Consider the following 16,503-nt stretch of genomic DNA (forward strand, 5'->3'; position numbering starts at 1 on the left):
TTGTTCGCCGATGCGTCGTATTTCCTTCGGATTTACTTCGGTCGACCGTATCGGATCGATAGAAACGCTGGACAGACTATTATACGACGCGGAATTCCGTGACTGGAATTATCGTCGAATAATTCTCTGGATAGAAAATGCGGGCGTTGTTCCTCGCTCGACGAGGCGTAGTCGACCATTCGGGCTCGCTAATGCGATCGTTGTCCTACTAATTCCTTCCTCGATCGGACCACCTCTGTCTGGGCGAATTTGGTTCACGAACCCGGATAATTGAATGGCCCGAGACCCAATTTCGTTACAGTTATCCGGGGAATTGTTCGCGAACTCGGTTCTCAGCCTTAATAGCGGACGAACGTTGTAAATGTTTAACAAACTCGACCCAGCCCGGATAACTGAATGACTCGAGACTCAATTTCGGCCATAATAACGAAAAAAAAAACTAGGAAAGAAGATTGGTCGCGAGCCTAAGGAGAGTCAGGCTCGAATACCATTGCCTTAAAGCGTCGTTGGCCGAAAGTAAAGGCTGCGAGTACCCAGCCATAAAAGTAAGCATTTATAAGCGTAAAGTTTATCTTCCCGACGCGAAAGTACGCGTTTCCGTGCGCGTTCGCTTAGAAATTTCTCGGCCTCGAGGAGGGGCCGCACGGTCGCTTCCACGCTATATATTTTAATTTTATTGAAGGTAAAGGAATTTCTAACGGTGAAAAATTGCGCGGTTGAAAACGCCGGGGACGACGAGAGGATCGTTGCTCAACCCATTTGCATCGGAGGGAAAATAACAAAAATTGCTTCGACGCCGACTCGTTGCTTAACCGTCTGACACGTTCGTGCGCTCGAACGTTTTTCACGGCGCGTTTTCGCGGAAAAGGAATTTTTTGCGACGAAAACGACGCGATCCGGACGTGCCCGGGATTCAAACAGGATTTCCATTAAGTGTGACGCGCACGAAACGTCGGAAAATAAAACTGTTTTTAAAAATCATATCTGTGTCGAGTAAAAATTTTTTGCACAGAAACTGCAACGCCTTTCGCAGTCAAATTAACGAGGTTTATACTCTCCTTTGAAACACCGCCGCCTTTAAAGTCGATCGTTTAATTATCCTAATATAATTTGATTTATCTACGTGAAAAAGTATTTTTCTATTACAAAAAACTAAACGATAAAACCTTGGATTGTACCGTTTACCAGGAATAAATTCCTCGAACGCGGGTATTTACCATCGGGGAAAAAATTCAACCGACCCGTTAACGCATAAAGAAGGAAACTTTCGTCCGTGGATTTTTGTCGTCTCGCAATCTACGCGAGTTGCAGCATAGACAATTTGTTCTTTACGATTCGCCTTGGCCCGCGCGCATATTGTACGGTTTTGCCTCGCAAATAATCGGTTTTATAGCCGATACCTGTCTCGGCCGGAGTCGTTGAACAATAAACCTCACGTGTCTGGCTGGTTTCTGGCGCGCAGCCTAGCTAGGAAGACGGGAGGAGAACAAAGGGAACGCTCGTGCGAAATTCTGTGACCCTGTTCCTGCTCGAATATTTCAGCGTGCCGTAGATTTCTCTCCTGAAATCGAAGACGCTCGAACAATAACGACGCGAGCGTCTCGCGGGAACAGAATTTCGCTGGTCGCGTAACACCGGAACGAGCGTGTAAACACACGCGCGTCAGAGGCATGAAATTCGACGAGCAACCGAGAAGATCGTCGAATAAATTCGCTTCGAGTACAGTTAATTTCCGAAGAGCCCCCGTAACAGCTTCATCGCGATGTTCCTCCTCCGGAGGCTCTTTAACGATCTTGTTAGGGATCGTTACGATCGTAATAGGTCGCGATAAACTTACGTTGATTTGTAGATTTGTTTCTCAACGATAGGGGCCCCGAGATACGCGGAATCGGCAATAATCGTAATAATTACCGTTCCCCTTACGTAACCCGATTTTAGCTTATTAACATTCCGGGTACGCGTGCTAAATACCGAGGATTCCAATTATTTTCTACTCGATGCTCGATGGGATAACGCGTACGAAAACTAAATCGATTATCCCGATCGAGTTCGATGGAGTCGTAATCGGGTATCGCGAAGATAAACGGTACGATAAGGGATTCAAATTTAATCGTGTTTCGTTAATGGTGAGTTAGGACGTCGAGGTTGTATCGAGATTGTGGGATCGGCTATAAATCGAGGGACTAGGGACGATAAGAGTTAGGCGTATTGTAGCAAATTGTAACGGATCGTGGAGTGTGGACGATAGATGTGCTCCCAGAGTTGACTCGGTGTAACGGGTACTTGAAATGGAAGTACATTTACGTACGGTGATGTTCCGCGAGCTATTTACCACGTGTTTACTCCAAGCACGCACGCGATAAACAGAGAAGAGTTGAATGTTAAACGGATAAATAATTGCTCTCGGGGCGACACGACTCGACGACACGATACAAATTCCATTAATTAAGTTTTACTTTTCGAACAACTTATTTCAAACCGAGGACGCGATATACTTTTTGTTTTTTAACGTTTAAGTTTCCTTATCTCTTTGTAATACCTGTCGGGTGTTTTTGTAATTATTTCTCGTTGTATCTTAACAAGATGTCCGTCCATGTTCTTTAGATTGTCAAGAATAACATTATTAGTAATTTGAAATAGAATACAATTATATTTATCGTTGAACGTGTTTGAGCAGTTTTACATTTCCCAGCGGGGGCATATAATTTAAATAATTTGAGGACGTCGAAGCTCTTTTTCCAATGGCAACGCAAGCGTGAATTCTTGTTCGTCGACGCCGTTCTCTAATAATAATAATAGCCATTTGCGACAGGTATCGGGCGTCGAGCAGGTGTAAAGACATTAGGAAAGACATTGCGCGTAACATCTGATAATTCGAACAATCGCGAGCCTAACTCGCGTAGTCGATCGCGCCTCAAGGCTGCGGTCTTCGAATTTTACGAACAGTCGACCGACTGACACCAATCTTTCATTTGCATCGCACGAGGATAATGTAAAATCTGCCAATTATTATATCGTTATGTTTCTATGAATCAAAGAGTTAAAAAATTGATCCCACGAATCCAAACATAAATCATTAAAATCTGTTTACCAGCGACTGCACTAAAATGTTAATAAATCCCCACTCTTGCGCAAGCGTGCATAATTTTTCGTACGTTTCCTCTTATTGTCGAAGCCTTCTCCGGTCCTATAAATAGAAATATCTCCAAAAAACGATTGGAGACTTAAAATTTTCTTGTCCGACCACCGAAGCCTAATTTATGAAATTTTAAAGCAATTCCGCGTGGTATCTGGCGTATTAATCACGGTTGCAAAATATTTGACGGTTAATGCGTCTGAATTTCTTCGCGACGATTTATTCCTTGAACTTATCTGGCTTAAAAACGTCTTCGGAGTCGAAAAATATGATTTTACTGATAACCGGTGTTCTCGAAGCTTCGAAGACGTCGAGGCGCAGAAAGTCTGGGCTCGTAAATGTCTCCGGAGTTAATCCCCTTTAGAAAACAGTTCGTCCATAGAGTTTGCATGGCAGAAGAAGCGAAGGTCGACTCCGGGGAATAATTAACGCGGAATTCGCAGAAGCGACGATAACGAGGCGTCGTGACGACGACTGGAGTCGATTGCGTAATTGCCTCGCGCGAAACAAAAGCGTGCGCGCGGTTTTCTTCTAAATGATCGTTACGTTGGGCGATGATGCGACGCCCGTAACCGCTGAATTAGCGAACGTCATGCTACCGATGTACTGGTCGCGAATGTGATGACAGTCGTCAGCGATTCGGTAATTATCGTTCGGTCACCTGTCCTTGGCCGAAACTGGGTCGAGAATTTGAAATTTTCACACCTCGTGATCGTGTCTCGTCATCGTTTCGAAAATAAGTATTTGAAAGACATCGATCGTTTGCTTTTCTTTAAGTTTTTAGCCTTTGTGGAAGGGCAATATTCGAATTCGAATAAATATAAAAATGGCGTATCGGAAGAACGAGTATCCAATGGTGTGCGTCGAGGCGCCATTGCCACCTCCGTGTCCGCCCGCGGCATCTAAAAATAACCAGAGATTTATAAAGAGCGTCGTCTATTGGTAGACGCACCATTTTGTCCCACAGACGTGTAACTAATAAATAAGTCTGTCTTGTAAGTCAGGCGTACGCTCGCGCTACCATAGATCGAGGCTAGCGGTTAGGCTGTTCTAAAATATCGCCGTGACGGTACTCCGTGGCAGCCGCATATTCATTCTGTTAGGCCAATGGCACGGTCGGGTAGAAGACGAATAAAAACCGGGATCCAGATGAAAATTAAAAACTGAACTCGAAAGAAATATAAATTGTATCGGCTAAAACATGATTTTAAGTATAAATAATCGAGAGAACAAAAGATCTACCGACCGGTTGAGCAGGTCCAGGATATACCCTGCTCCGATTGGCGCTAACGAACAGATTGCGAATTCATTTACGGTTAAACTCCCTGATTTGTTGCTACGCGTTGCTTTATAATGTTCTTCATTATTCGATGGCTTGCTGCCTCGATTAAGGGGGGATTCTCGCGCAACAGCTCCGAAGGTATCTCGTATTTATGATTTTTTTTTTTTTTTTAATCATCATTAACTCGGATTATAAATTTCTCCGAGGCATCCTCGTCGGGTATCGATAGGTTTCACTAATGCGTTTATCGATTGGTAGCCTAATAATCGTCGTTCCGTTGATTCCAGTAATGGCGGCGGAGGCTCCTCCGTCGGGTTTTAGTTCGTTCGCGTGACTATCGTGGCCATCGACCCCCCCTCGGTGCCGTCACCTCTCGCAATAATTGCGAAATCGCTTCGTTCCCGAGAAAATTGCCTGCTCGGTGTAATTCTCTTTCTTGATTGTAACACGGTTGCGGGCCGCGGGAGAAAATACCGGGAGCCGATTCTAATTCTCCGGAGCGAAAAGTCCGTCGAGTTTTCTTCTCTCTCTTGGCCGGTCTCGCCGCGAAGGAACGCGCTCACGACCGGCAAAAAGTGAATTTGAATTTCTAATTTCGCTTCGTTACGGAAAAATCAGCGGGTAATTGCGGCCGCGGACCGTTACTCTCTTGTCGAAAAGCGCGCCGCGCAGGGTGGCTGATTTATCGTGGCCATCGTGCCGTATTTCCTGCGCCTCTTAACGCCGCGTTTCCAAGGTCGTACGAAGGTCACGGTTTCTGGAACGTCGTTGAACCCGAATACCGATTCCACGGTTGGGCGCCACCGTTCAACCGTGGACTCGGTATTCGGGAAAAGCTAACGGCCCTTTCGATTGAAAGATAATGCAATCGTGGTTTCATTTCGACCACGTTTGTTGACATTACCTACGAGATAAAATATATAAACGACCGCGAGGATAGCACGGTGCTTGCTCCGAGATTGTCGACAGTTTGTGGTTCGTTGGAACAACCATGGTCCCGCGGGAAGAAGCCTGATACTAATGGCGTCGTGTCGCAAGATCTCGGTGTCTGCGTTTCTCCTAATAATCTTATCGTTGAACTTCGATCTTAACGAATAGTTTCCACCGTCTTGTTAACGCTAGATTTACGGAACCCGTCTTACAAAATGATTTCCCAACTGTCTCTCGTCCGGGATCACGTTTAACAGATCCTTCGAATCTTCGCTTAGACGCGAATTAATGCTGATAAACGAGTAATTGGAGATTGGAAAGATTAATAACGCCGAGATCGATGCAGTCCGGTCAACGAAGATTTCAACGAACGGAACGAGTGACCCAGGCCGCCCGCGTGGACGCTGAAAAATTTGAATACCAGACGGCTTTCCATTAAATTGAATCGAAGAACGGTTCACCCCCCGATGGCGGGCTTTAATCTTGTCAGCGAGAAGAAGATTACGGGTTTCGCGGGACGTAACGGATGGGTTCGCGTCTAGTTTTTACCGCGTTGAACAAGCTTTATGCGTCCATTTAACGCCGTCGCTGCGGCGAGACACGCGGGTGGTTCGAGGGACTAGGGCGTCGCGACGATAAATTCCTGGACGCTTTTATACTGCCTACCGTACAGGCTGGAACGACTCCCCGACACCGAGAAAAAGCCACTGCGCGGCAAGTCTCGTTTCCCCTCTGCGAAATCGTGTTTCAAAGGCCCCAGGTAACCCCGGGTTCACGGCTCGTGTCGTTAAACTTTATGCTAAACGTTCTGGACTTATTGTCCGTGGACGCGTTTCAAACGTCTGGCCATCTTTCGCGTAATACGCGAGTCTCCTCGACGATCGTGCGATTAAATAAACTGGTCGCGACGTGGACTCGTTTATTTCACACAAATACAATCTCTGGTATTTCTATAATATTATCATCGAAACTCCCGCCACATAGAAATTTCGTCAGTCTTCGAAGTTAGCGCTGGGGATAAATATCACGGGACCAATTATGGTCGCGAAGGCCAACGGGAGTTTTGCAATTGTCGCGGTTGGAATTTCGGAAAGCGACCGCATTCTGAGCGTAACGCATAAATGCGGGGAGACCCGTTTAATTTTCTGCGTTTCTACAAATATTTGAAATAAATACCTACAGAAAAGTATTAGACAATATTTCGACGAATGAAAAACGAATTTTTAACAAAAATAGACAGGAGATAGCTGCCTAAATTTTTCGGCGAAATTAAAAAATTTCAAATCCTCCTGAAAAAATTATTTTTAGTTGCAGGGGTCAATTTCAGTCATTTTTGGTCAATAGACATACCCCCGAAATCCTACTCAGTTTCGAGAAAAAAATTCCCACCGAAAATCTAATTTATGGCCAGAAATGTCTGCCGGAATTTTCATGCGAATCTTCAAAACGTCATAACATTTGAACGGATTGGACGATTTTAATGTTTAAAAAAGCAAACTACGCGTATTTTGGTCAAGAATATGTAGAAATTGCAAAAATATTCGAAAAATTGCTCCTTGACCCCGCAAAATGAGAAAAACCCCATAAAAATGGTCCGATTTTCAAACAGCCATAACTCCTACAATTGTGAATATATTTCAATGAAACTTTTTTCTGAAGTAGAGCTCATGGGTACCTACAAAAAAGTATTAGACAACTTTTCTGTAGGGCTTTAAATAAAATTATCAAAAATCAAAAACGAATTTTCAAGAAAAATCGACAGGGGGTAGGTGCCTAAATCTTTCAGCGAAAAAAAAATATTTCAAATCATTCTGGAAAAATTATTTTCGGTTGCAGGGGTCGATTACAATCATTTTTTATTATTACACATATCCACGAAATTCTACGCGTTTCCGAGAAAAAAATTCCTAAACAAAAATCTAATATGAGGCCAGAAATGCTTCCCTGAAATTTCATGCGAATCTTTAAAATGTCATAACTCCCGAATGGATTGGACGATTTTAATGTTTAAAAAAGCAAACTACGCGTATTTTAGTCAAGAATATGTAGAAATTGCAAAAATATTCGAAAACTTGCTCCTTGACCCCGTAAACTTAGAAAAACCCCATAAAAGTGGTTCAATTTTCAAACAGCCATAACTCCTACAATAGTGAATATATTTCAATGAAACTTTTTTCTGAAATAGAGCTCATGGGTACCTACAAAAAAGTATTAGATAACTTTTCTGTAGGGTGTCAAACAAAATTACTAGAAATGAAAAATGAATTTTTAAGGAAAATCGACAGGGGGGGCTGTCTAAATTTTTCGGCGAAATTGAAAAGTTTCGAATCGTTCTAAAAAAATTATTTTCAGTTGCGGGGATCAAATACAATCATTTTTGGTGAATAGACATACCCTCGAAATCCTGCGCATTTTCGAAAAAAAAATTCGAGAAGGTGAGAAATTTTTCGACGAAATTAAAAAATTTCAAATCCTTCTGAAAAAATTAGTTTTAGTTGCAGGAGTCAATTTCAGTCATTTTTGGTTAATAGACATACCCCCAAAATCCTACGCACTTTCGAGAAAAAAATTCAGGAAGGTGGACAAATTTTTCGACGAAATTAAAAAATTTCAAATCCTTCTGAAAAAATTATTTTTACTTGCAGGGGTCAATTTCAGTCATTTTTCGTAAATACACATACCCCCGAAATTCTACGCACCTTCGAAAAAAAAATTCTTTGATGTTGCGAGTGACACGAAAATGGTAATGGGGCTCTAGAGCCTCAGATAAATGGGCTAAAAAAGTACATTGGATGTAAGGTCTACTCGTATACCTCGTCTATATCAGAGGCGATCAAGGTCAGCGTTTCCGGAAGTAAATTAATTAATGGCACCAGTTAATTACCAGCCACCATTCGTCTCGGGTCATCAGCAACGAAGAACTTGCATTCTACATACAACCGTCTGTTTTTAGAAACGGCTTAACAACTTGGCAAGTTCGCGGAACAGCCTTTCCTGGAAAGAAATTTCATCGACGCTAGTTCGCGAGTTAACGATCGTTAGGTACGGCCTGGTCGACGAAGAAATTTCTATACACTTGGACGCGGTACGCGACAAACCGAGTTCGTCGTTGATAATTCGAACGTTCGAAACGGAATAAGTTCGCAGCCGTAAAAGACGGTAGGAAAGGCTTTGTTGGGCGCGAAATTCGCACCGATAAACGGTGTATGGAGGCGAGCAGTGTTGGCCAGAGGCAAATATCAAGATGGAAAGTTGTGCGTCGTAGGACTCGCGAGGACGAGCGTGCGACGAGTGTCAAATCGTTCCCCGAACCAGGATGCATGGAAACCATCGGGACCTGCTCTCATTGGCCGACGGTATATTGATTTTCACGGAGAAAACGGCGAACCGGACTACCCTCGAAAGAGAGTAAACCTTTTGTGTCGCTTGCGTGCTTTCTCGGCTGTAAAATCAACATCGACCGCTCGCAACTAACGGAGTTTCCGCGCGAATTTTACACGTGCTCGACGACGCACCTTTACGGGAACGCACCAGAGCCATTCGTGCATTCGACAAAAGAAAAACGGAGTTACCGACTCGACAGGATGGATTTCTTAGCGAAAGTTCGACGCTACGAATCGATTCGTTTCGAAAAACGATCGAGCCACGATACCGGCCGTAATGAATTTTCAAGACGAGTAATCTATTCGACTCGCCTTTCTTCTCCGCCTCGGAGTGCCGGAGGGTCGAGGAAGAAAGAGAGACGATCCTCGAAGTTTCAGTGCCGAGGTACCGCAGGATAATTGCTAACTCCTCAGCGGATAGAAAGCCACGCATATTAGTATCTTGCCTTTTTAAAATGGTTTCACCTTTCCTACGAGCCGTTGAAATGGGTTGCAGTCCACTCTAACGCAATTAGAATAATCGATTTTACCATTCGGGGCAACGTCTCTCGATCAATCAACGCGTTAATGTCGATCTCATCCTTTAATCTCTTTAAAAGGTTTCGTATCGAAAAACAATGTTCTAAAATGTACACCAAATATAGTATAAATTACTGTGAAAGTAAATCGAAACAGACGGTCGATACTATCGTCCACCTGGTTCGATTAAATATTATCGATAGCGGTCTAGCTTGTTTCGAACGATCTTCGAGCGGAAAGTCAGGTTTGTTCGCGGTGCGATTTAGCGCGAAACCGTACGCTATTGTCACGTTTCTTCGAGCGAAAATGCTGATTGAGATTTATGGGACACGAGGGTCTTAGAAAGTAGCGTGCTTGAACGATTGACCGTAACCACATTTCGTTCGCGTAAGTTCAAGACTCCCGCCACAGGGGCGGGCATTTTAATCTTATTTTTATTCAAATCTCTGATTCATACACAGCTGCGAAGCTCGCGAATATCGCTGATATCACAGTTTCCGTGTTATCAGAACTGTTTCTTTTGTCCCCGAAGAGACGTCGAAACCGAATACATACAATTAACCGAGGCGGAGTGGTCAACGCGTCTAGTTGAAATAAATACCGGTACTGTTACCTCGTCGTACACAAAGGCTTTAAGGATTTATTCGCACTAGCGGTCTAATCGCGTTACGATTCCGGTCGCGGTGCGCTCAGATGTTATCCAACGCCGCGAACCTGTGAAATAACCCATGATCGAACCGTGACCGGACTGCGTTTGCAAGTTTCAAAGAAACGAAGATCGATGCGGCACTCCCGCGTAACTGCAATTCCAAATCACCGAAGCGAAATCCCAGTTGCGTCCAACAAGGGAAAGGAACCGACTCGTCAATGAGCTTTTGCGCTGGAAACGAGGGTTCGGAATGCTCTAACCAGTGACTATTCTGAGATTATTCTGTAACGCGCAGCGGTTGTTCCCAAGTTAGGAAAACATAACATTCTATCAAAGTACGATTTGAGCAAAGGAAAAGATTTTAATCTTGTAAATTATTATCGATCTTAACTATCGAGTTTCGTCGTTCCGTAAAGCTCGCTGGTTTTCTTGCGTGGGTGAAATTGTTTGGTTCCCGCGGTTGGAAATATCAGATCTTGCCGATGACTCCCCCTCCCCGATGACAACAGATGCAGGATGAACAGCGAACGGCAAGTTCCAGCGGCTCTCTAGAAAAAGAATTGCTTTCTCTTTTGATCATGTTCGTCGACAAGGAGCGAACGAGGAGGCGATGTCCTCGCTCGCAGTCGAAAAAGCATCCAGTGTGACGGGTTACTGTTATTCGAGGCTGCATGCCGTCGCCGTTGTTTGTTCTTCCCGTGTCTTATTTGTACCTGGCCACGCGTGTTCCGCGATACACCACGGAGAACATGTGGCTCCTTCCGCCGTACGCCTAACTGCCTCGTCAACAATGGTCGCGTGCCGCGAACCTATTCGATCGCTCCCGAACTTGTTCGTTTCCCGACACAATTTCCGCCACGAACACCGACTCGAAACCATTGCTAAATGTTACATAATCCGTAATTTGTTTAGCTTCATCGCATTATTAACAGAAAACAAGAGGGTTTGAAAATGGGAATAGGTCACAAGTTGAAAAGGAAAACTCAATACTGAATTATTCGTACATTTAATTATGTTCAACAATTCGATAATTAATTATTGTGGTACGTTGCGATTGTTTCAGCATCGAATACAGTTTGACGACACAGCAACCCGAACCTTCGAGTATCCCAGCGAGGGATCGATGCTGGAGGGCGAGAGCAGCGTGGACGACGAAACTTCCGGTTCCGTCGAGCAATCAGCTCCGATTAGCAATAAAACGTCCTCGAGCAGCTCGCCGACAAGCATGCCGACCCTTCTCGGTAATTTTAATCGTTATTTCTCGCTACCAGCAGCGTAAATCGCGTATCTTTTTATTAGTACTCGAACAATAGACGCGAATCGCTCTTATCGATACCATCTAAAAGATACCTTTTCGTCTTGTTTCCGGTCTTTTACAGAGGCAACGATCGCGCAACACGTTCTGTCCCGCGCAAAAACCTATAATCGATTGCAGCTTCTTTTGAACGTCGAGCCTGGCAAAGAGTCGCTAGTGTAGATTAGATGGATCCTAGAAACGCTTTTAATCCTTGCTGCATCCACCGAGTATCCTATTCCTTTCGAAGCTGGCGATAGAGTACATCTACATAAGGTCGAATCGATTCTAACCCCTTCCAATAGAAGTAACAAGCTCTGGTACCGTTCTGTGGCGACACTTCCCGCACTCGCCAGCAGAGGGACGCTCAACCCTGGTACCTCTCTCACAAGTACTCGACCGATCACCTATTCCTATGTACACTCTCCTCGATCATTGAATGCTATCTCGCTTACTCACTTCCTCCATACCGTAAGCCGTCGCAGATAAAAACTTTGTTCCATAATTGTTGCTAAGGGCAAAACTTCATTTGACCTCCAAGTGCACACGATATTCTAAAGCTCCAATTGTCGTCGTAGTATGTTCGCATTCGTCTCTTCAAAACGTGATTGTACTTCCGGGGTGCTTTGTGTTGTTGACTTCCTATTGTCTGGCTAGCATAAACAGGAATCGAAGAACAGTTAACTTTCTTTTCCGTTGGAACATTCTGTTGGTTAGATTTAAATTGAAACTTAAATTGAGACTGTTTCGACTCCTGGCATAGGCGGCGTAGTGTGCTGAAAGCTAGTGCTTGTTCCCCGCAGGTGGTGGCGGCCTAGCCAGTTATACACCCAGCAAGGTGGATTTGACGTCCGAGGGTTTCGAGCTGGGGGTAACGAGAGCCGTGTCCTCGAGTTCGACGCCGACGTCGACGTCGACGACACCGAGCCAACCGGAGAACGAGATCACCGAGGTCGACTATCTGAAACCAGCTCAGGACGCGGGGGCATGGGGTTCCGAAACTACTGGTGATCTCCTCTACTGACGAGGCCAAAGTTCGAGGGAAGACGCGTGATGCACGCGAGAAGCTCAAAACGCGAGGGCTCTTTTAGTAGAGCCACGGGAATCCCGAAGTTCCGTGAACTGAGAAAAGACTAATTACAAAGTATTCCACTACACTCCCTCATCCTCTTTTTTCGCAAACACGAAAGAACGAGCAAACGGTCCACCGAAGAGACGACCGGAACAATAGTTTCTTCGCTCGAAATAAGTCTTTTGTTTTTTTTTTTTTTTTAAAGAACGCATCGTCGCGAGACGCGTTCACGATCGCGGAGGAAGAATCAAAAGCGCGCGAAAACACTTGGTTCGCGAACGCGTCGAGACGGAGGCGAAGTTTTTTCATAGGTGATTAAGCGAAGGAAAAGAAACGAAACGGATAAACAGTATCATTCCAAGCATATGCATTTACTTTGTATTACTACGATAACGAAGCGAACAGACTTTCCTGAATAACGAGTAATTTAAAACTGCCAAGGTATGTCAGTGCTTTTCTTTCTCTTTTTTTTTTTTTTTTTGTGCGTGTTTTTCGTTTATTTGAGCACTCAAAACGGAGAGCCCCGGTGATCTGTTTCTAGGGCGGAGGGGAACAAACAGAAAGGATATAAACGAAAGCATATCACCTTTTTGGCGCATTTTTATAACAAACAGAGAGAAGTCGACGATGGAACTGAACGTTTTTGTAACCTTTTTGAGATTACTTTAATGCTAAGCCGTTAACGCATATGCGAGTTGCCAGTCAAAGGTCAGAAATTTATGCAAGATTTTTTTAGAAAAGATATACAAAAGAAAAAAAAAAATCACGATCCTGCGTATGGGAAATAATCGATCGATGAAAAATGAAGTGAACGGAAACGGTCGAGTTTAGATTTGTAAAAGTTTTTGCCAAAGTAGAACGTAAGTCTACTTAGTATACTTAATGTATATGTACAATAAGTCAAGGTTTCAGTCCAGGGATAATTGTAACAATTGTAAATTCCAAAAATTCATTATTTATACTGAGAGTATGTTAAAACCATACTAATATTTCTTACGGATGCTCAAGGTTCGTTCATACTTCAGTGTAGATATACATATATATATGTACGATCTTGGTTCGTTGAGTTTATTTCTCATTTTGTTTCTTACATTCGGACGAGGACCAAAAAAAAAAAAGAAAATAACAAACTATTGTCAATTGTTTCTTTGGTAAACTATATTCATTCGTTAACGATAAATGTTAATTTTAAGCGAAATCAAATTTTGTACATACTAAATTATTGTCGGTCCCGAAGTTCTTCGTCATGGAGTTGCTTCGTTCAAAGAATTCGATGGAACACGGAAATTCAATTACTTCGGGACCGAATCTACGTGTACTTTTTGTTTCTTTTTGTTGTCCGTAATTACGTTTGTGGCAGTAACACGCTTCGAAAATTCCGATTATTATGTTGAATCGCGTTTAAGAGTATGATTGTGGCAGTATGGGTAATTCGATTAGGATTTAATCGCGTGATCGCGGACTGATTCAAGGAAAAAACGTGCGATACGATAATAATAATGATTAAGGTGCATTTATACGCCGAACCAATTGCTGTGTTCTAATTTCCGTCGCTGTATTTAGATGCTATTTCCGGCTATTACTCGCGCGTACCGCGATACAATGTCGCTTTTCGTTTTAATTCCACGTTATCGTTCGATCGATGCTTGATGGGTCTGTGTCACAGCGTTTGCATTTTACACTGTGATATTTTTATTATTTTTTTTTTTCCTAGTATCGATATATAATTGCTTCCCAATTTTTTAAGGAACCAGTACCGTGTCGACCGCTCAGTTTGTATTTCTACAGTACTACGTACGGAGCAAACGAGATTACGATCATAGAACATTCCGAGATTTCAAACGTCGTACCGTTTATTTTTTATTCCCATCTGTCGATCGTTCAAGTATCGATGTAATCTCGCTGCTCCGGTTGAGGGAACTCCGTATTAATTGTAAATTATCGCTGTACAGTATGGAAAGGCATCGTCATACGAGAAAGGATTAAAAAGAAAATAGTATTACGCTCTAAGATTATTATTGTCACTATTCTCATTATTATTATTCTTATTATTATTATTGTTATTATTATCCGAAGCTTGAATCCACATTACCTTATCGAGTATACTTACCAGTTAGAAGTATCGTGTGATGTATCGTCTGTGTGTTACAAAGTATTCAAGTAATAAAATGAAACAATTACGCCCGAATTATCGTCGAGCCTATCTTCCCACGTGTCTTGTCAAGCACTCGATTAAGAAGTAAGAATGTACTATCAAAATTATTCTTATTTATTTAAATAAATATATACAGTTTACCAAACAAATCACATTTCGGTTCAAGGTACGGTCCATGCAACAAGTACACAATTATGCATCCTTGAGAACAAAAAGTTTCTGTTATTTGTATATAGACGTATAATATTCTTCTTCCAAATCGTACAAATCGGCAGCCATATCGTCCCTCAATGATGCTAATTTCTGATCGCATTCCGCTTGTTTCGTCCTAAACAGTTTGCTGTTTTGTGCTATCGCTTCGTTTACGGAGGGAAAGTCGTTCAGTATCAGGTATTGTTTTATATCGGAAACAAGTTTCATTAAAGATTCTCCTGCACGTACGATATTCGCTGCTCTTACGTGCATTTCGTACGTATCCTGTTCGCACTGTGTCATCCGAGACAATTGCGAGTCGCTTTCTCCTTTGGCTAGTTTTATGATTTCTGGAATTACAAGGAACAATTTACAACGAACGCATTTATTACGCGTAATTGTACGTTGTAACGCGGTTTCACTTTCGTCTTAAAAATTGGATAAATACTTGGCGCCGCGTAAAAAGTGAGGTTAGGGAACCTACCTTCGAAATTCTCCAGCATCGACTTCACGTCGTCTTTTAATCTCGTCGTGTAAGATTTTAATAAAGCTTCTTTGCTTTGTGGCAATGCTCGTTGTGCTGCCATGATTTTGGAAAAATAAGCACTGTTTCTTCATAAAAACGTACCAATTGCACTATCAAAACATGGGACCCAACATGTACCGCTTTATGACAGAACCACCAAAGAAGTATACAATAGGCCGGGCATTCGATAAAAGGTTCTATTTCACGAAGTAAAGTGTAACTTGTACGGAATAAAAGATATCAGACTTGATTCGTTTCACAGACTTTGCGTGTTGTGTTAGATGAATCGTTTCAGTCAGTATTCGTAAGATTCGTGACTAAGTAACAATTACACAAATGTCCACAACCTACTCATAATTCGAGACTGTCTTTTATTCTCCTTACAACACATTTCGTGATAGTTTCGTGCCATATAAAGGCAAATTTAACCCTTCAACACAGTATATACGGCTCTAATTGTCGCACACTGAAACCTGGTCTAAACTTTGTAATAGGTTATGAATCCATTAAGCAGATTATTTATCAAATACTAATTGTTTCATTTTAGCACGCTTGTGTATACATTGTTCGAATGAAATATGCAAAATAATGGTACTAATTTTGTTTCATAAAAGTTTGTTCGTTCGATTGATAATTCATCAAAGACATATCGTGGAACCACTAAAGCCGCGTATTCATCGTACTCGTTGTTTGTTTTTTCTTCTGACTTTATACGCAACGAGCGACTGGCAATTGCGCGGGAACTGAAAACGCGGCTTAACAGTTTGAAAGCGAAATGGAACTTCCATCTAGCGGCGAACGAATCGAATTACGTTAAAAGATAAAAAATAAAGTTTAATAATACGTATTAGGTAAATGTTAGTAATTATTTTGACTAATACACTCGTATGTCAGTAATTTAAATAGACAACATGCGAAAGCATATTCAATTACTTACCTTTATTTTAATATTTTCACATTAAAACGGTGGACGTGCATATTTAAAAATTGTACCAGGGTAATAATAGTAATTTGATTCGTTCGTAATAATTATTTATCTATTATAACGGTGTTCGGATACATGCTGGTCATATATCCGAACGGGTGGATTTCCGAGAATGCGATTTTATCGACCGAACAGGGGAGGACACGCGCATCGCCCGATTCAAAACCACTTTTAATCGCCACGGCAAAGATTGATCGACGACCTTCGAACAATACTCGAAAACCTGAAATTCGATAGTTGGCGTGTCGGTTGGACACGAACGAAGCACTAGATTAGATAAGGTCGGATCGATACGGAGTCTTTCAAAATGCATTGTACAGTCTCGAAGGCTTTCTCTTTTAAAACGATCAACTTAAAAGCGCACGTTCGTCGCACGAGCG

At 42.6% G+C, this 16,503-nt stretch overlaps 2 protein-coding genes across 4 annotated transcripts in view; one reads left to right on the forward strand and one right to left on the reverse strand.

The window, feature by feature from the left end:
• Positions 1 to 13,395, forward strand: part of Bif (protein phosphatase 1-binding protein bifocal) — a 33,823-nt gene extending 20,428 nt beyond the window's left edge. Inside the window, exons 3-5 of one of the 3 annotated variants that reach the window (XR_013080096.1) lie at positions 10,963 to 11,140; positions 11,997 to 12,706; positions 12,807 to 13,395. Coding sequence is in view for 2 of the 3 variants with exons in the window: in XM_076770305.1 (XP_076626420.1) it covers positions 10,963 to 11,140; positions 11,997 to 12,217 (399 nt within the window). In the remaining variant the exon portion in view is untranslated. Of the gene's footprint in view, positions 1 to 10,962; positions 11,141 to 11,278 lie in introns of all 3 variants that reach the window. The other 2 variants (XM_076770307.1, XM_076770305.1) reach the window with 2 other exon arrangements.
• A 797-nt stretch (positions 13,396 to 14,192) lies between these two features.
• On the reverse strand, positions 14,193 to 15,874 carry LOC143344335 (mediator of RNA polymerase II transcription subunit 22). The gene is made up of 2 exons (XM_076770309.1): positions 15,097 to 15,874; positions 14,193 to 14,962 (listed from the first exon to the last, which is right to left on the reverse strand). Exons 1-2 carry the CDS (start codon positions 15,197 to 15,199, stop codon positions 14,643 to 14,645), a joined length of 423 nt encoding a protein of 140 aa, XP_076626424.1. The 5' UTR covers positions 15,200 to 15,874; the 3' UTR covers positions 14,193 to 14,642.
• Between the last annotated feature and the right edge of the window lie 629 nt (positions 15,875 to 16,503).

Source organism: Colletes latitarsis, chromosome 8 (genome assembly GCF_051014445.1).
Source record: "Colletes latitarsis isolate SP2378_abdomen chromosome 8, iyColLati1, whole genome shotgun sequence".
NCBI lineage: Eukaryota > Metazoa > Arthropoda > Insecta > Hymenoptera > Colletidae > Colletes > Colletes latitarsis.